We start from the raw sequence: 20835 nt of genomic DNA, 5'->3' as shown, positions 1-20835 counted from the left end.
CCATAAATACTTGGGATACACGAGTTGGAAATGTTCCACATAAAAGAAGAATTCCTGAGATATTTGTACTTTTTTCATCTGCTGTATCTTTACCCAGTGTATATATAGGTGTGGGATACACAGTATAGAAGAAAAGAGGATTAGCTGAAGAAGCCTTTATTCAGGAGAGAATATGGATTCTCTCCAGGTAATGCTGTGAATTTATACATATATATATTTTCAGATTTATCAAATTATGAAAAGAATTACTGTGTGTCAATGAACAGTCTAGCAACAAAATAGAAGTTCTATATAGTATGTTTGTTTTCCATTAGTCTTAATGCTTTTTGTTGTCATCTTAACAGTTCTTCTCAAAAGGGTGAAATGATAAAGATATTTTAAGTCTCTGAAGGGTAAACTACAGTATCAGTTCTATAGAATCTCACTAATTATATTTTCAACTCTTAAGAATTTATGAAAATTGCTGTTGGACAAAACATAGAGAATTTATTCAAAAGATAATAATTAGTCAACAGCCATCCCACCCCAAATGCCCGAGATCTGGTCTATCTCTGGCATCAAGTTAGGTTGGGCCTGGTTAGTACTTGGGAGAAATAGTACTTATTATGCTGCATAGCTCCTAATAGGCCTCAATAAATGATTTTTGGCTCTGAACACAAAGTTTAGTGTACAGAAGGGAATTCTAAGCCAGTAATAATGCTAACAATATAAAAAGAAGCAATTTTTTTTCAACTTAAAACAAACTGCTTTCAAGCACATTAAAGGAGAGAGGTTAACCCTGACTGACTTGCCTGCCTCTAGGAGACAGGCGCTTTGATAAATTAATTACATCTATTTATTTCTATTAAAAGAGAGCCAATTCTAGGCTGGGCATTGCTAACATGGTTGCCATGAAAAAAATAGCAGTACTGTATACTATTTCTGTACACTATTATAGTGAACACTCTTTCTCTAAGAACATGTAACCATTTCTTTTCACTAAATGACAATCTAAATTTGGGAGATTCTATTGTAAGGAGTACTTTTATTCTGCTGATTCTTTTGAAATAAGTTTCACTGACATTTTTGCCTCTAGGATTCTGTGTTAAATTAAGATTACATTCTCAGATTCAGTTTGAATGTTAAAGCTACTTAATTCAGTTCAACAAATATTCTATTTACTAATATGAAATATTGAGTAATTCTTAACACATTGTTGTTAACATTGAGAATGTTTTTAGTGTTTTAGGGGGTAATTCTTAATCTTTTTACAGCAGCTTTCAAAATTTATCTGCATTTCCTAGATCACTATTTCCAGGGAAGCATTAAAGAAAAAGTTCACTTTTTATCTTATTTTCTTCTTCATTTTAGTTTCACTTCTAAGTCATTTTTTAACATCTTAGCTTGGATATGAAAACATTAAAACAAGAAAATCAAGTTTAGACTTTTGCACATGTATTGATTTTTTAACCTAACGAAATAGTCTGTAGTTACAAAGACTAGTCTTTTAATATGTATGTGCTGTGTATGTATGGTCAATCCAAACAGCTATATTCAACTACAACATTCTTTTTTCAACATTTCATAATCTTGTTTCTTCTAGAATGCATGTTAGAAGCATATTTATAATTTTTTCATAGTATAAAAAATCTGACTTTTCATTACCCAAGTGTTGTATGACAGTACTTAAGTCTGGGGTAGGTTGGGACAACAGTTAAAGAAAGCCAGTGCTTTGACCATCTTCATAGAGCGAAACTAGGAAGAAGAAAAATGTGATGCAGGAGTGCCCTGCTAATATAAATATTACCATAATGGGTGATTGCAGAGTAAAAGAACCTAGGAAGAATGAGGCTTTTGGAGGAATGCCTGATTGTATTAAAAAGTGTGAAACTGTAAGCATCAAGTGTTAAACTAATCAATTGTGTTGTTCCTTCTCTAAAGAAAGAATATTCATGAAAGGAATTCAGTAAGCTTGGTTGGTGTCTTAACTAGAGGGCTAGATTAGTTAGACTTTAGAGTTTAGCAGTTTATCCAGCACCATTTTAGAAGAAGAGAACCTATGTTATTTAGAGAAATACTGATCAAGACCTTTGACTTTCCTTTGTCTGATGTTTTGGCACTCATTTTCTAGTCTCTGGAAAAGCATATGTTCTACTATAAGTTAATAAAAGTGGTTTTAGTTCATACATCCTTTTCTTAGGAGAGGTGGTGCAGTGTAATAATTAAGAACGTAAGCATGTGGAGTGTGACAGTAATGGGCTTGAAGCGTGGCCCCACCCTGATCAAGTTTTTCATCTCCTAGTACTTCCACTACCTCATCTGAAAAGTGGGGTTTTGCCTGACAGTGTGATGTCGCAGCAGATAAAGCCTTGACCTGGAATGCTGAGGTCGCCTGGTCAGAAACCCTGGCTTGCCTGCCCGGTCAAGGCACGTGGGAGAAGCAACTACTGCGAGCTGATGCTTCCTATTCCCCCATACACTTTCTCTCTCTCTCTCTCTCCTCTCTCTGAAAGTCAATAAGTAAAATCTTAAAAAAAAAGAACCTAAAACAAAACAAAAAATTCTATTTTTTAAAAAAGTGGGGTTTCATATAGTAACTATCACAGAAAGTTGTTTTTAGGAGTCAATGAGAGCCCTGGCCGGTTGGCTCAGTGGTCGAGTGACGGCCTGGTGTGCAGGAGTCCTGTGTTCCGTTCCTGGCCAGGGCACACAAGAGAAGCGCCCATCTGCTTCTCCACCCCTCCCCTCTCCTTCCTCTCTGTCTCTCTCTTTCCCTCCCGCAGCCAAGGCTCCATTGGAGCAAAGTTGGCCCGGGCGCTGGGAATAGCTCTGTGGCCTCTACCTCAGGTGCTAGAATGGCTCTGGTTGCAACAGAGCGATGCCCCAGATGGGCAGAGCATCGCCCCTGGTGGGCATGCCGGGTGGATCCCGGTCGGGCGCATGCAGGAGTCTGTCTGACTGCCTCCCCGTTTCCAACTTTGAAAAAATAAATAAATAAATAAATAAATAAATAAATAAATAATAAAGGAGTCAATGAGGTAAACCAAGTAAATAACATTGCAAAATGTCTAGCATTGTTCAATAAATATTAGCTAGTAGAAGGTGGAGGAGGAAGAGCAGTAGTAGTAACAGTAGTCTGACCAACCTTTGTAAGCTTCTAAATGTTTGATGTGATCTGGGTGCATTGACAAAATTGAAATTTGTTTCTGCAAAGCTAGAGACTAGTCCTCTGGAATGTGGTGACCAGCCTTAAGTGGCCACTCCTAAGACATACTTGTCTGATCACTCATTGACTTCAGTAAGGAAAATTGTCACTTTGCTTCTTCAACCCAATCCACAGAGAGAAAAACAATCTGACATATAAGAAGCAACAACTCAGAAAAGGAAATTTTCTTCTTGGAAACTAAATTCTGCCCTGGCTGGATAGCTCGACTGGTTAGACTGTTAGAGCATCATCTGGATAGGCCAAGGTTGTGGGTTCGATCCCTAGTCAGGACGCATACAGGAACAAATCTTTCTCTCTCTCCCTCTCCTGCTAAAATCAATAAATAATAATTATAATAATAAAAAAAGAAAAGTAAAGTAAATCCCCAGGAATTCCAAAATAAAATGCTGAAACCAAGTTAAGGGTTATATGCAAAAGTATTTGCCTGGGGAATGAGGAGATACGTATTCATGAGCAGTGGAGAAATTGTCACTTTTTATACAAAGTTTAGTCTTTGAAGCTACTTCTCGCGAGATTAGGCACATATTTTTTTATTTTTAATATGATTGATTGATTTGAGAGAGAGAGAGAGAGAGAGAGAGAAATATCAATCCATTGTTCCACCTATCCATGCCTGCAGTGGTTTAGTCTTATATGTGCCCTGACCAGGGATTGAACCTGCAACCTTGGTATATTGGGATGATGCTCTAACCCAGTGGTCCCCAACCCCTGGGCCGCGGACTGGTACCGGTCCGTGAACCATTTGGTACTGGTCCTCAGAGAAAAAAGAAATAACTTACATTATTTCCGTTTTATTTATATTTAAGTCTGAACGATGTTTTATTTTTAAAAACTGACCAGATTCCCTCTGTTACATCCGTCTAAGGCTCACTCTTGACGCTTGCCTTAGTCACATGATACATTTATCCATCCCACCCTAAAGGCCGGTCGGTGAAAATGTTTTCTGACATTAAACCAGTCCGTGGCCCAAAAAAGGTTGGGGACCACTGCTCTAACAAACTGAGCTACCCAGCACCACCCGTAGGCACCTCTTTAAAAAAAAATGTATTTTAAAACCAATAAGACACTACAACACTTAAATAGATAATTAAGTTTAGACTACATGTGAAAGAAATGGCTTGAAATTGAGAGATAGAAGGAGTTGTATTAGATCATTAGTCTAAACACTTTGTTTTCCAGATGAGACTAAGACATAGAATTACAGAATGGTGAACTTGACTTGAGGTGGTGAACACTCAATACAGGGTACAGATGATGTGTTGTAGAATTGTGCACCTGAACCTATATAATTTTTTTAACCATGTCACCCCAATAAATAAGTAAAAAGAAAAAAATAATTGCAGAATAGTGAGAGCATTGATTCCCAAATGCTGCTGCAAGGACTGTCACTGTGAACCGTGATGAAAATTTCTCAAATCCAAAAAAATAGGGACTGTTGGCAACCAGTCTTCCTTAGGAAAGAGCCATCCTTTATTCTGTGAATATGTCTTTCTTATTTTTTTATTAAAATGCTCCTCCAGTGTTTTGTTTTTTTTCAGAGACAGAGAGAGAGTCAGAGAGAGGGATAGATAAGGACAGACAGGAACGGAGAGAGATGAGAAGCATCAATCATTAGTTTTTTGTTGTGACACCTTAGTTGTTCATTGATTGCCTTCTCATATGTGCCTTGACCGTGGGCCTTCAGCAGACCGAGTAACCCCTTGCTCAAGCCAGCGACCTTGGGTTCAAGCTGGTGAGCTTTGCTCAAAACAGATGAGCCCGTGCTCAAGCTGGCGACCTCGGGGTCTCGAACCTGGGCCCTCTGCATCCCTGTCCTATGCTCTAACCACTGCACCACCGCCTGGTCAGGCGCTCCTCCAGTTTTTTAATGAAAGGAACAGATTACTGTTCCTCTCTCTATCTCGTTTCCTCTCTCTATAAAATCAATAAAGTAAAAAATGTATAAATTTAGAAAAAGAACAAAGCGTGACTTTACCCAATAAAGAATAGAAAAAATGCCTGATCTGTGGTGGCGCAGTGGATAAAGTGTCGACCTGGAAATGCTGAGGTCGCCGGTTCAAAACCCTGGCCTTGCCTGGTTAAGGCACATATGGGAGTTGATGCTTCCAGCTCCTCCCTCCTTCTCTCTCTGTCTCTCTCTTCTCTCTCTATCTCTCTCTCCCTCTCTCTCTCCTCTCTAAAAATGAATAAATAAATAAAAATTAAAAAAAATAAAAATTAAAAAAAAAGAATAGAAAAAAAATCAGAAACAGTTCAGAAAAGCAAAGAAAGAATAAAATGAAGATAAAAGGTTTATCATAGTAAAAATGCAAACTAAAACATCCTTTTTTTTGTCAGGAGTGCAGTGAAATTGGCACTTATACCCACTAATGGAAATGTGAAATAATATGATATTCTTGAGGGTCAGTTTGGCAGTATGTTTTATTTCTTAAATTTTTACTGATTTTTTTAAGTGAGAGGAGGGGAAATAGACTCCTGCATGCACCCCCACACCCAACAAAGAGGGAAAGAGAGAGAGAAGGAGTAATGGGAAAGGAAGCAAATGGTTGCTTCTCATGTGTGTCCTGACCAGGAATCGAACCCAGGACATCTACACGCTGGGCCGAAACTCTGTCCACTGAGCTAACCAGCCAGGGCCCAGCAGTAGGTTTTAAATTTCAATTATATGTAGAGTAGGTCCCTCCTTATCTGTAGTTTTGTTTTCCATGGTGTCAGTTACCAATAAGCTGGAGCCAGTAAATATTAAATAGAAAATTCCAAAAATAATTTACAAGTTTAAAAAAATTTTTATTGATTTTGGAGTGAGAAGAGAGGGATGTGGGGGAGGAGAGAGAGAGACAGAAACATGTTTCTGTATGTGCCCTGATCAGGGATTGAACCGGCAGCCTTTGGCTCCTGGGCTGACACTCAAACCAACAGAACTATCCAGCCAGGGCACAATTTACAAGTTATAAATACGTACCATTCTAATAGTGAGATGACCCATTGGGTCATTCTGCTCCATCCCACCCAGGACGTGAATCTCCCTTTGTCCAACATATCCATGCTGTATATACTACCTGCCCTTTAATCACTTAGTAACTGTCTGGTTTAGCACATCATTTGTCAGACAGACCACATTCACATAACTTTTATTATAATTGGTGTATTTTACTACTAGTTACTATGTACCTAATTTATAAATTACTGTGCCTAGAATTGCCAGGGCTTGGATATCAATCACTGATGAGTATGGGGGAAGAAAAAGAGAGACAGTGTAGAGTAGATGATGGGTTCGACCATCTAGACAGGAAATACAAGAGTAGATTGAGGAGGAGATGGGTTTAGGGTTTCATAAATAGCATCCCTTTTCCTCCCCTGAGTTCAGGAAAAGAAGACTGAAACATGACCTTTTTAAAGTAGAGCATTCCTATAGCAGAAAAGTCCCCTTAGGGAACAATAAGAATAAGGAATACAGTGGATGGGGTAATCAGAGATGTTTTCTAATGAGTATAAACTCTCAGTTCTGAGATTAATAAGGTCTGAGGATCTAATATATAGCAAGGTGACTATAGTTGACAACACTATTGTATGTACAATTGAAATTTGCTAAGAGTAGAACTTAAATGTTCTCACCACTCCCAGAATCATCATGTTGTATACTTTAATTAATCTTACGATTTTATTTGCCAATTTAATTTAATGAAACTGAGGGAGGAAATAATTGGAAATAGGAACCCCCTCACCATCTCTGAAAATGTATATAATTGACTGAACAAGTATTAGTCCTTGAGGTAGGTAAAAATAGAACCTCAATCCCAAAAATATTAGAACAATATACAAGTAAATCTTGGTACAAGGACCTCATTATGGTTATATCTTTATGAACTCTTTGGGAATAGCAAATTTTGCAATTCTATGGCAGAAAGATGAGTTCACAACTTGCTTTCAAGAAATTCCTAGAAATACGTTGTGGGTACCTGGATCATTTAGCAACTATTTATTAATCCCTACTTTGTTCAAAAAAGTGAGCTAGGACTGGGGTGTGATGCTGAATAAAACACAGATTATACCTCAGAGTTCCCAGGCTGGTAGTGAAAGCAGGTGACTAAATAATTACAGTGCAGTGAGCTAGAAGCTAATAGGGATATACGCACAATGCCATTAGAGTGGTTATGCTGACAGACTCAGGTCAGGTTCTGGGAAAAGTAAGATTTAGATTATGTTGGAAGGAGAATAGAGATTTTACAGAATATCATTTGAAAGCATTAGGCCAGAAGAAGGGGAAGTTTGTCCTTGGGTGGAATCTGGCCCTCATCTAGGTTTCTCCAGCGAACCTTCATCTAGCCATTACTACTGCAGCTCCAGGAAGAATTTCCCTCCTCATGAACTGCATGGCTTTTCCTCTCAGAACTTAACCTTTAGGGAAATATGTAATTAACAGCTTTCTTCTTTATTTTTAAATTTACGTTAGAGAGAGTGGAAGGGTGGGAGGAGCAGGAAGCATTAACTCATATTTGCTTCTTGTATGTGCCTTGACCAGGCAAAACCAGGGTTTTGAACCAGGACCTCAGCGTTCCAGGTCAACGCTTTATCCACTGCACCACCAAGGCCAGGCAACTTAGCTTTTTAATGGATAGTGATTATCGTTGCTGATATCCTGAAGCATAACTAAGCCTTACGGTGTAAAAACAAGCAATTTAACTAAAATAATACCTCTGAGGTTGTCCTCCTTCCTCTCATTTTTTCTCTCAGATATTTTCCCTGTTTCAAAATACAGAATTAAAGTATATTTTAAAGTATACTTGTAATTATTGTAAAGCATGGTAATTACTATTAAAGTGCTATATTTGCTGTTTCAACTATTTAAAATAGATTAATTGAACCTATTGTGTTATGAATAGATTCCTACATGTAATTGGTTTTTCATTATACCCACCCTCCACCCTACCTTCCTACCACAATACCACAGTAATGCTCTGATAACAACTGTTATATTTGAATATTTTTTCAAATTGCAGCAATGCTAGGAAGTCTTTCTAGTTTATACAACCCTTTCCATGTCCAAAATTCCATACAAATAACCATAATATTTCACAAAGATCTATTTTTTAATGAAAATATACGCAAACTTAGTGGTGTTACTAATAATAACAGAATGAATTTTTGATTCCTATAATCTTTATCCTTTTGTCTGGACAATTTACTCCTTCCTTAGTTTTAAGCAGATATAGTCCCCTTTCAAGCCAGATTCTTGTCCCCAAAATTTTCCTAGAGAGGTTTTACAGCTAAGCTATCACAGTTCAATTCTACAACATAAATAAGCAGAAGGATGATATTATGAAAATAATGAATTGGAGGAATGGTTACAAAAGAACTCTTCTGTTTACAAAGGACTTACTTCACAATATATTAAAAGAAAATGTTTTTTATTTTTAGAGAAAGGGAGAGGGAGAGACAGGAAGGGATAGAGATGAGAAGCATCAGCTCGAAGTTGCATCATGTTAGTTGTTCACTGATGGCTTTTTATATGTGCTTTGACCTGGGAGCTCAAGCTGAGCCAGCAACCTTGGGCTCAAGTCAGCGTTCATAGCCTTCAAGCCAGTGATCATGGGATATTGATCTTGTGCTCAAGCCTGTGTCCCCATGCTCAAGCTGGGTGAGCCTGGGCTCAAGCTGTAGAGCTCGGGGTTTTGAAACAGGGACCTTAGCGTCCGAGTCAATGCTCCTTCCACTGAGTCACCACTGGTCAGGCAAAGAATGTGCTTTCTTTGGTACATTCCAAATAATTTGAGGTTTTCAGAACTACATCTTCTAGGTAAATAAAATGATCTTTTTTTCCCTTTTGTCTGATCTAGATGACACTATCCTAATGCTGCACCTCAGAGCTCTTAGTTTGCTTGCCTCCATTATAAAAGCAACACCTCAACCAGGGGTCCCCAAACTTTTTACACAGGGGGCCAGTTCACTGTCCCTTAGACTGTTGGAGGGCCGCCACATACAGTGCTCCTCTCACTGACCACCAATGAAAGAGGTGCCCCTTCCAGAAGTGTGGCAGGAGGCCGGATAAATGGCCTCAGGGGGCCGCATGTGGCCCGCGGGCCGTAGTTTGGGGATGCCTGCCTCAGACTGTAGAAGGACTGACCCCAGTCAGGAGAACAGGAGCTACCCTTACTGCAGGCACATCACTCCACTGCAGATCTTTCCCATCTCTAAAACGAAAAAGTGAATATGTCGCTTATTCTAAGTAAAAGAGAACATAATAAGGAAGATGACTTTACATCATTTACTTTACGAAAGGAAGACAATGATGAGGACAAGTTTGAAGACGCCTATGAAATTATTCCAGCAACCATAACAATAAATCTAACGTCTTCCCTGAAAGAATTCACAACTAAATTGTATTTATTTCTAAATAACAGATTCTCCGATGCAATAAATTTCATCCTTCCATGGTCGAAAAACAGCATATACCATGCTCTAATTTATGGTATCCTTATGGTTGTCCAAGCCATCTTGACTTTCGATCCACAGGATATAGAAATTAGGATGACTGCTGTAAAGGAAGCTTCGAAAACCTGTAACAGTTTCTGAAGAAAAGAGAGGATGACGAGTTTTTCTCATTTAGTGAGTAAACAGGGAATAAAGGCTGTCAAAGTAGAGGAGTTGCATGCAGAAGTCTGCTATGCTGAGTGTTTGATCTTAAAATCCACTATAACATTTATACAAGAGGAGACTGTACTTGGTTTTCTTAAAAGTGGGGTCAACATTGGGTTAAGTTACCAAATATTCAAAGACTATCAACATATATTAGCACGGACACCTAACAACCAAAGCAAAACCTACAAACACCTGGTTGGAGGAATAAAATTTGGACTTGGAGCATTCAATTTGATGTTATCACTTGTGCCACCAAAGACACTTAAATTCCTCAATATTGTTGGCTATTATGGTGATAGAGAGGTAGGCTTAACTTTGCTTCATGAGAGTACATCTGGATCACATATAAACAATGTCTTAAATTTGTTTGTTTTTTTACAGAGACAGAGAGAGAGTCAGAGAGAGGGATAGATAGGGACAGACAGGAACAGAGAGATGAGAAGCATCAATCATTAGTTTTTCGTTGCGACACCTTAGTTGTTCATTGATTGCTTTCTCATATGTTCCTTGACCATGGGCCTTCAGCAGACCGAGTAACCCCTTGCTGGAGCCAGCGACCTTGGGTCCAAGCTGGTGAGCTTTTGCTCAAGCCAGATGGGCCCACGCTTAAGCTGGTGACCTCGGGGTATCGAACCTGGGTCCTCCGCATCCCAGTCAGATGCTCTATCCACTGTGCCACCGCCTGGTCAGGTGTCTTAAGTATTTTAACTCTTCTATTACAATTATATCTGTATTACTTTTGGTATTGAAAATGGTCATCATTCTTCTATAGAAGACCTCTTCCTAATCTATCTCCAGAAATTTCCAAAGTGTGTCATACTTAAATTTTTTCAAGCACGTTTTAGTATGCTGAAAGGAAAGTTTGAAATTGCACAGTTAACATTAGAGGAGTGCATTTTTATTCAGAATGAATGGAAGCAGCTTAATCACCTCTGCTACTGGGAGCTCATGTGGTGCTACATTTTTGTGCAGGATTGGAAGCAGGTTTACCACTATGCCAATCTGCTGTTTCAAAACAGCAGGTGGTCCAACGCAATGCATTTATACAGTAAAGCTATTCTGTTGGCCTTGCTTCCTTCTGGATTTGCTAAATCAGCAAGTGAGGACATGAAATCTCTCTTCTTAAAAGTAGATAACCTGCCTGACCGGGCGGTGGCGCAGTGGACAGAGCATTGGACTGGGATGTGGAAGACCCAGGTTTGAGACCCGAGGTTGCCAGCTTGAGCGAGGGCTCATCTGTTTTGAGCAAAAGCTCACCAGCTTGGACCCAAGGTCACTGGCTCAAGCAAGGGGGTTACTCGGTCTGCTGAAGGCCTGTGGTTAAGGCACGTATGAGAAGGCAATCAATGAACAATTAAGGTGTTGCAATGCGCAACGAAAAACTAATGATTGATGCTTCTCATCTCTCCGTCCTGTCTATCCCTCTCTCTGACTCTCTGTAAATAAATAAATAAATAAATAAATAAATAAATAAATAAATAAATAAATAAATTCTGTGCCGGGAGAAAAGTTTGTTGCTGAGAAGGGTCAGCGCTATGGTTCTCCTACAGGCTGCTTTACAGCACAGCCCATTCTGGAATTCGTTTATGCCTGGAGTGATTTCCAAGTCATGAGCAAAAGACTACATCTTATTTCATACTGGCTTTCAATAATTGACAAAGGAGAAGACATTTTGTGAGAAAATCCATATGAAGAGTATGGCACAGATGACTTAAGTTTGCTAAATTTACTGAAAGGTCTATGTCTGAGATACTTAGGCAAATATTCAACAGCTGAGCAGTACTTTAATTGTGTCATTCAAAAGGAGAAATTGTTAAAATATGACCTCTATTTGGTGCCTTATACTTACTATGAACTGGGAATTCTATACTATCTGAAAGGAGATTATGCCAATGCAATGAAAAACTTTGACAACATAAAAATCTACAGAGACTATTCCATGGAAGCCCGGTTACAGTTTAGGGCTCACATAGCTCTTGAACGAATAGTTAAAGAAAAGTGATTTAGACACAAAATATGCTTTTGTTTACTATGAGTAAAGTGTCTACAATCAGCAAGATTAATTAACAGGTAGAAAAAAATCATTTCTTTGTGGAAGAAATCAAAGAAGAGACAGCTGCTAAGAATCTAGTAACAAGAAAGAAATTATCTTTCCCTCTTTCCTTCTCTATAAGTATAAAATTAAATGTCAGACTAGCAAATGGAGTGATGTACATTTTGAAAAAGAAAAGGTAAATGATGCACATTATAAAAGATACTCCCATATGGTTATAAATTTATCCATCATGTTAGAGAACATTTTCAAAAACTCAAAAGATATTTTTAACATCTCATTATATATAATATATACTTCTCAAATAAAATAGGGGAAGTAGCTACACTAGGAATCCCAGTGCCCTGTAAATGTTTTTATTTAATTAGTAAAAGAAAAAAGAGTTTAAGGTCTTCCTGACATTTCAAAACAATGATGAGCTGAGAGCCTAGACTCAATGGTTTCCCCTGATACACAGTAATTGTTATTGGCGTTTTATACAGAGAAGATGATGATGATGATGATGATGATGATTATTATTATTATTTTATTGTATTTTTCCGAAGCTGGAGGCAATCAGACAGACTCCGGCATGTGCGCGACCGGGGTCCACCCGGCATGCCCACCAGGGGGCGATGCTCTGCCCATCTTGGGGCGTAGCTCTGCCGCAATCAGCGCTGGGGGAAACTTTGCTCCAATGGAGCGTTGGCTGCGGGAGGGGAAGAGAGAGACAGAGAGGAAGGAGACGGGGAGGGGTGGAGAAGCAGATGGGCGCTTCTCCTGTGTGCCCTGGCCGGGAATCGAACCCGGGACTTCTGCACGCCAGGCCGTCGCTCTACCACTGAGCTATCCGGCCAGGGCGATTATTTTCCTCCTGTGTACTTAGAAGTATATTTTACCTTTTTCATTAGGAAGTCCAAATATGTGGCTATAATTTACAGCAGGATAGAAAAGAAAGATGCGGCTCCTCCACACACACACACACACACACACACACACACGCACATGCACACGCACATGCACACTAAACCCTTTGAAGATAATTGAGGAGGCCAGGAGGATAAATGCACTGGGGGAAAAAAAAGTCAAGATTGAGGCTCTTGAAGGGAGAGTTTAGTTACCACCAGCCCTCCCTTTAGCTGCTGTCCCTAAGGTATAATTCCTATTAAGACCAGCTCTTCAATATAATTAAACCACTTGAATCTATCCTGTGTTATGGTAAACGGGCTAATCCAGGGGTCCCCAAACTACGGCCACATGCAGCCCCCTGAGGCCATTATTCCGGCCCCCACTGCCCTTCCTAAAGGGGCACCGCTTTCATTGGTGGTCAGTGAGAGGAGCACTGTATGTGGCGGCACCACAAAGCGCGGCATAGCTCACATACAGTACTACTTCCAGTGACGCGGAACGCACGTGTTCACGGCTCTGGAAGTGCGTCATATCACTTGTTACGGCTAGCCGTGACAAATATGGAACTGGACATTGACCATCTCATTAGCTAAAAGCAGGCCCATAGTTCCCATTGAAATACTGGTCAGTTTGTTGATTTAAATTTACTTGTTCTTTATTTTAAATATTGTATTTGTTCCCGTTTTGTTTTTTTACTTTAAAATAAGGTATGTGCAATGTGCATAGGGATTTGTTCATAGTTTTTTTTAATCGTCCGGCCCTCCAACGATTTGAGGGGCAGAGAACTGGCCCCCTGTATAAAAAGTTTGGGGACCCCCTAGGCTAATCTGAGAGTAAATAGCATGGGCTTGGTATTGTTTTACCCACCTGCGGGATAAAATTAGTCCCTGGTTTTCAGACCATTAAGTCTGGCTGAGTGTATCTTCTGTGCTGTCACCTGTGAAGAAAGACACTGCCGGGAAAGCTTGCTTTGCTAAAACACATGAGTGAAACACAGTATCTTAGTGCTTTGGGTGTCCAAACAACCCACTGGAGCCCATCCTGGGGCTACTAGTTCAGATATAGAAATGCTTAGGTTGAAAAACATGTTCCTTATTAATTAAAAATAGACTTTTAGGTGCACAGATATACTTTAGTTATAATATATTCACCATTATTTAATAATGCTGGTACTGTATAGTAGTTAGGAGGGCAGGCTCTGGCCTGATTGCCTGGATTTACATCCTAGCTCTGTCACTAAATAGCTGTGTGGTCCTGGGCCTCTGTACCTCAGTTTCCTTAGCTATCAATTGAGATAATTAATAATAGTTCTTATCTCATGGTTTTCCTGTGATTAAGACTGAGTTTATATAGATTTATTATCCCTATTACTAGTAAGAATAACACATTGTTGTTCAGTGAAGAGGACTTAAATTACTTTCTTGGAAAAAGCAAAGGTTCCTTTGTTACCACTTTGCCAATCTAAAACTTGATTGATACTATAACTTGCTTTTTCTGTTCTTAGCTTATCTTGGTAACTTATGAAATAAATAACTCTCTGTTTAAATTTTGACTTTGTGCTTTGCCCCAGTTTCTAACAATGAAGAGTGAAGTTATTAATTAAACAAGTATCTGTTGAGTGCCTACTATATGCAGGCGCTGAGCAGTGTACTGAGGATATAAAAAGAAAGCACAGTCTCTCTTCTGAGGACTTTATTAGGGAGAAAAGTTAGAAAAAGGTTTTGTTATGGGTTTAAACACTTAAAGAAATTGCTTAAACAGAAAGTTGTTTATTTGTCCCAAACAAAAAAGTATCTGAACGTAGGTAGTTCAGGTCTGGTCTGGCTCTTTTTATCTCCTATTTTTCTGCTTGGCATACAGGCCTTCCATGCGTGTTTCCTCACGGTGGAAAAGGCTGTGGCACCTCCAGGCCTCATGCTCAAGCCAGGCAGGCTGGGACAGAAATGGTTAAGGCACCAAAAAGGCCTTCTCTTTATTAGGAGGCATTGCTTTTTTATTTCAGAAAACACAGCCTTCCTAGGAATGTCCATTATATCTCATTGGTCAGAAATATTTGTGTGGCCACTTCTGCCCACAAAGGAAGCTGAGACTGTGTTTTAGCTGTCATCCCTCATTAATTAGGAGGTTATGGGAAAGGACTGTTAAATGAACCAACCTGAAGTTACTGCCCCCTAAACCCATATGTAAGTAACAATAAGCTACAAAAGAGTATCAGAGGGGCACAGTTGAAAAGGAGGCAAGGCAATAGTGAGATCAAGGGACACCTGGGAAAGACTCTATGGGGATCTAACAGGACATCTTGTGATTACATTTCCTTTGTGACGGTGCTTCTCACAGTCCAGGTTCTGGCCTTTAATGGGCCCAAGAGTTGACTAGACACATTGAAGCTGTTTTTCACCAGTCAAAGTCACAAGAGATTAAGGTATAATTTACTCTGATAACTTATTTATTTATAGTAGGAATTATTCCAGAGTTGCAAATTCAACTTCCTATAGGGATCAGGCAAGCAATATAAACATGAAAGAACCAAGTATAAAACAATAGTGCCTGACCTGTGGTGGCGCAGTGGATAAAACATCAACCTGGAGCACTGAGGTTGCCAGTTTGAAACTTTGGGCTTGCCTGGTCAAGGCACATATGGGAGTTGATGCTTCCTGCTCCTCCCTTTTATCTCTCTCTCTCTCCTCTCTAAAAATGAATAAATAAAATATATTTTAAAAAAACAATAAAAGTTGTGGGAACTAGTTGTGAAGAAAAGAGAGCAAATCTATCTAAAGACTTACAAATTATAAAGAAATTTAACAATATACAGATATTAAACCTCCTGCAAGTACCTTTGGCCCCTAGTTTGTGACTTCTGATCGATTCCTTTGTATTGACTGGGAAATGCACATGTTTCTGTCTTGAGAACCATCTCTCTTGATAAACAGTGTTCCTAGAAAACCAGGGCAGAGTCACAGGCAGCACGGTGAGCATGGAATCAGAATATAAAGAGACAGATAGTTTAAGGAATATCTATTCCTGGCCAGGGTGAGACACAATGAAGCATTCATTCCTCACAATGTGGGAACCTCTCTGGAAAGTCCCCGTCTTCCAGATTCAGGATCTCTGAGAAATATCTCCCAAACTTCTGCTTGCTTACCTTTCTTCTTTTATGCCTTCTGCTGCCAACCCTGGGCTACTGAATGTCGTAGTTGTCAATATAACTAAGTTTTCATCTACTAAGATTTTATCCCATTCTAGCCCTGCTTTGAGAAACTGCAACCTGATCACTTAGTTTAGAACTTTCAGTCATCCCCATATTCTTTGGTTACCCATAGTATAGATGGTCTCTTTGTGCAAATGAATCACAGAGCCAATCCCATCCATTTTATTTAATGTTTCGGGTTAGTTTAGAAGAGCTTGGTTTAGGGTTAGTTTATAAGAGCTTGGAGGTGGTACCTCAGTGTTGCTTCCTGCGCCATAAACACAGATAAAGTGCTATTAAAACTTTTTATTCCATGGAGAAATTATTTATTTATTTATTTTTATGGGAGACAGTATGACAGAGAGATGGACAGATAGGGACAGACAGACAGGAAGGGAGAAAGATGAGAAGCATCAATTCTTCATTGCAGAACCTTAGTTATTCAATGACTGCTTTTTCATTATGTGCCTTAACTGAGCCAGTGACCTCTTGCTCAAGCTAGCTTCCTAAATCTTCAAGCCAGTGAGCTTTGGGCTTAAGCCAGCGACTCTGTTGTCATGACTATGATCCATGTTCAAGTCAGCAACCCCTGCGCTAAACCTAGATGAGCCTGCGCTCAAGCGGGCGACTTCAGGGTTTCAAAATTGGGTTCTCTGCGTGCCAGGCCAATGCTCTATCCACTGTGCAACTGTCTGGTCAGGCTATGGAGAAATGTTCTCATTTAAAATAGTGAATACAATAACTATTTGGAGGCCCAATATTCTGGAAAAATGAAAAGGAAAACCGGGTTATAAATAAAGAAAAGAAAAAAACAATTTCTAGGCCTGACATGCGGTGGCACAGTGGATAAAGTGTCAACCTGGAATGCTGAGTTCACTGGTTCGAAACCCTGGACTTGCAGAGTCAAGACACATATGAGAGTTGTTGCTTACTGTCTCTCCCTCTCCTCTCTCTCTCCTTTCTAAAAATGAATAAATAAAGTCTTTAAAAAGAAAAAAGATTTCTAGCCCTGGCCAGTTAACTCATTTGGTTAGAACATTGTTTCTCAAAGTGTGTGCCAGGGCACACTGGTGTGCCCTAGAAGATTTTCAGGTTCACCCTATGGTATTCTAGAGAAATATGTGCCTGTTGAGGACTGAAAAACCAACAGGGTTTTTGGAATTTATATTTTTGGGGGACAGAGGTGTGGGGAATTGGATGTAAGCTGACAGTCTGTCCAACCCCCCATCTCACTTGCCTGATTAGGTCGCAAAACGCTGTTAAGCTATGGTGCTGGATTGTTTACACTACCCATCATGTTCCCCGGAATGACTGGAGGCAAGTTCCTTCTATTCTTTGTTTGGTGTAAAGTTAAGATGATATGTATTGTAGGGGTTTTCTGCACTCAATACAATTAAGAGTAAAAAGAGAGGAATTCTTCAATGTATTGATGAGGCAAAGAGAGTTTGCCTTTCAAACATATGCCCAAACATTGACGAAATTGCTGGGACACATCAGGTTTATGTTTCTCATAAACACAAGAATAAACAAACTTAACACATTTGTGCTGGGACCTGCCATATCAACGAACTCTTACTAAGAATGTATCTATATATATAAAAAGATAACTTTTTGTCATTTTTTAATTTTTAACCCCTCTTTTTTACGAATTCTAAAAAGCGTACCTCGAAAAATGTAACATAAAAATGTTCTTAAATGTCAGAATAAATTTAATTTTGTCATAGTATTTCCCTAAAAGCACACTTGGACTTTATACTTTTTTATTTAATATTTGACTTAATTATTATAACATATTTCTCAGGAATTTGTATATAGTGCACCTACAATTATTTGTAGGATTTTAAATATGCCCCTACTTCAAAAAGTTTGAGAATCACTGAGTTAGAGCATGGTCCCCAAAACACCAAGATTCGACCTTTGGTCAGGGCACATATGGAAAGTGACCAATGAATGCATAACTAAGTGGAACAACAAGCTCTCCCCCCCCTTATTTTATCAATAAATAAAAATTGACAAAAAAAAGAATTTCTGAGACCTAGTGTCAAAGTTCTTCTCAATATGTCCTTGCCCCAATCAATTACTAAATCAGGGGTTGGGAAGCTTTTTGGCTGAGAGAGAGCCATGAACGCCACAATTTTAAAACGTACTTCCGTGAGAGCCATACAATAAGCCGTGTACATTACGCATTATCCAATAAAAATTTGGTGTCCCAGAGGACAGCTGTGATTGGCTCCAGCCACCCGCAACCATGAACATGAGTAGTAGGAAATGAATGGATTGTAATACATGATTTAACATTATTATCTTTTTATTAAAGATTTGTCTGTGAGCCAGATGCAGCCATCACAAGAGCCACATCTGGCTCGCGAGCCATAGGTTCCCAACCCCTGCACTAAATCATGTTGATTACAGCTCTAATATATTTGTTGAATCTACTTCATTATTTCTTTTTCATTTCCACTGCTATCAACTTAGGCTAGGACTTTATTATTTCCTGTCTGGACCACTGCAGTAGTTTTTAGGAAATCAATAGTGGACATAATTTTGTGTTCCAAGACAATTCCAGGGGAAAATAAAAATAGTTAACCACACTTTATTTTATTTTCAGATCAAAATAAAATTATGTAAAATCTATATTCTTTTTTTTTAAGAGGGAAAGAGAGAGAAAGAGAAGCATCAATTTGTTATTACACTTATTTTTGAAAGGTTTTGGTAGGATCATTACCAACTCAGGAGAGTACACAGAAGGTCTTCCAATGTATTTCTCTCCTTTTTTTTAATTAACCAGGTAATAAGGAAATAGGAATCTTAGTTAAGACCAAAGAGGAAAGAAAAATTATTGGACCTTGCTGGAAGTGAAGGATTGAGACTGCTCTCAGGATCTGAAAGCAAGTTCACCCAGAGCCAGAGCAGCTCTAGCACTGCAGCAGGTGCTAAGAATATTCCCTCCAATGCCCCACCTTAACGAGACTCACCACTCAGGACCTCAGTATTCCTTCTCTTTGTACCTCATCCTCATTGCTGACTAGTATTCTACTGTAGGAATACATGAGTTTGTTTATTCATCCACCAGCTGACAATGACCAAGGCTGCTTCTAGTTTTGGCGATGGTGAATAAAGCTGCTATGAATTTTACAAATTTTTTGTTAAAATATGTTTTCTTTTCCCTTGGGTAAATATCTAGGAGTAAGATTGCTGGGTCATACATAAATTTCTTTTTACTTTCATTTTTAATGTTTATTTTTAAAAATTGAGTTGAGAGAGAGAGAGAGAAAATCAGTCATTTCCTGAATGTGCCCTGACTAGGGATCAAAAAATTCAGGTTCAAGGTCATGGTATAATGTTCACATTCATGTTCAGATTGCAGCTACAGCTGCGGCTGTGACTCAGACATTGGTTCTTACATTTATGTGATATCTAATTAAGGGTCAGTCAATTTTACTTTGTGGGGAGGACTTTTTAGGAGTGTTATTTCTAACTGAAATCAATGTAGAACTACTGTCCCTTTATTCTCTCCTTTAATAACCTAATACTCCTGCTAAGGAAACTGTTCCTCACAGATTCACAGACCCTCTGATTTTTCTTTTCCACTTCTATTTGAACTCCAAAGCTGTCTTTGACGTTCATTTTAATGTCGCCAGAAATCTAACGGTTCAGAGTCATTTTCAAGTTCATGGTCACGTCCCGTTTACAGTGAGGATCAGGTCACAGTCACATTCACAGTCACGTTCATGATCAGGTTAATGTTCATTGCATTTCCAGCTGCAGCTCAGGTTTTGTAAACCTCCCTTAGTGTTCACATTTGCAGGAACTCAAAATTTACCACCTTGTACCATTTTTCAGGATCATAGCTCTGAAAAAATTCTGGACCTGCCAGGAGCCAAGAAAAGTACCAGAAACCTGTGGTGGGAACGAGTCTTTTGCACTTTTCCACTTAGGGGTGGGGTGTTTATAGCGAGTTTTTGACTAGGTGGAATTTATCCAAACCCGGTGCTTTTCTTCCCAGCTTCTGCACCTCCTCTAAGGCTGTACCGAGGGCACATCCCAAAGGGGCCGGCACCCTAATGGCCTTACACAGGCCAAACAATACCTTTGTTCTGTTGCTCTTCTTCAAGGTACTTTCAACTCCCATTTCCAGAGCTTTAAGGTTTACTAGGGTTCATGTGGTTTGAATCCGTGGCAAAAGTGAAATTCCACTTCCATCAACAAGCACCTGGCACGAGTATTTTCCCCTTAAATATATATATTTTTCATTTTAGCCTGGCCCATGGTGGTGCAGTGGAGGCTTGGACCTGTAACACCGGGGTCACTGGTTCAAAACTCTGGACTTGCCAGGTCAAGACACACAGCACAAGCAAGTAATGAACAGCTAACGTGAAGCAACGCTGAGTTGATACTTCTCGCTCCTCCCTCACTTCTCTGTAAAATCAATACAATCGTTAAAGAAACTTTTTCTTGTAAATGTCCACCGTGATAGTGGAGAGAAGTGGCTCCAGAGAACAAGGCTTATTGTTATTACACAAAAATCTCAGCCTGACAAGCGGTGGCCCAGTGGATGGAGCACTGGACTAGGATGTGGAGGACCCAGGTTCGAGACCCTGAGGTCGCCAGCTTGAGCGGGGGCTCATCTGGTTTGAGCAAAAAGCTCACCAGCTTGGACCCAAGGTCGCTGACTTGAGCAAGGGGTTACTCGGCCTGCTGTAGCCCCCCCCCCCCCCCCCCCAGTGAACAACCCTGCGCACACCCTGCAGCCTGCCTTTAACTCTCCAGTAACCGCCATTCTCAGACCTCTAGGTTTGGCTAAGCCCAGGACTACAAAACAGAGACTTCTGGGGGAGGAAGTGACGTCACGACGCAAAGCAT

The 20835-nt window shown here is 39.6% G+C and overlaps 1 protein-coding gene across 1 annotated transcript; it reads left to right on the top strand.

Annotated features, from left to right (window-relative positions):
- Window positions 1–9415: 9415 nt before the first annotated feature.
- On the top strand, window positions 9416–11846 carry LOC136397938 (tetratricopeptide repeat protein 39B-like). The gene is given in 3 exon segments (XM_066372397.1): window positions 9416–10218; window positions 10552–11001; window positions 11333–11846. Coding segments are annotated over 3 exon segments (1767 nt in total).
- The last annotated feature ends 8989 nt before the right edge of the window (window positions 11847–20835 follow it).

Source organism: Saccopteryx leptura, chromosome 3, assembly GCF_036850995.1.
Source record: "Saccopteryx leptura isolate mSacLep1 chromosome 3, mSacLep1_pri_phased_curated, whole genome shotgun sequence".
NCBI lineage: Eukaryota > Metazoa > Chordata > Mammalia > Chiroptera > Emballonuridae > Saccopteryx > Saccopteryx leptura.
The sequence above is the reverse complement of the archived record's forward strand: the minus strand, read 5'-3'. Positions and strand labels throughout refer to the sequence as shown.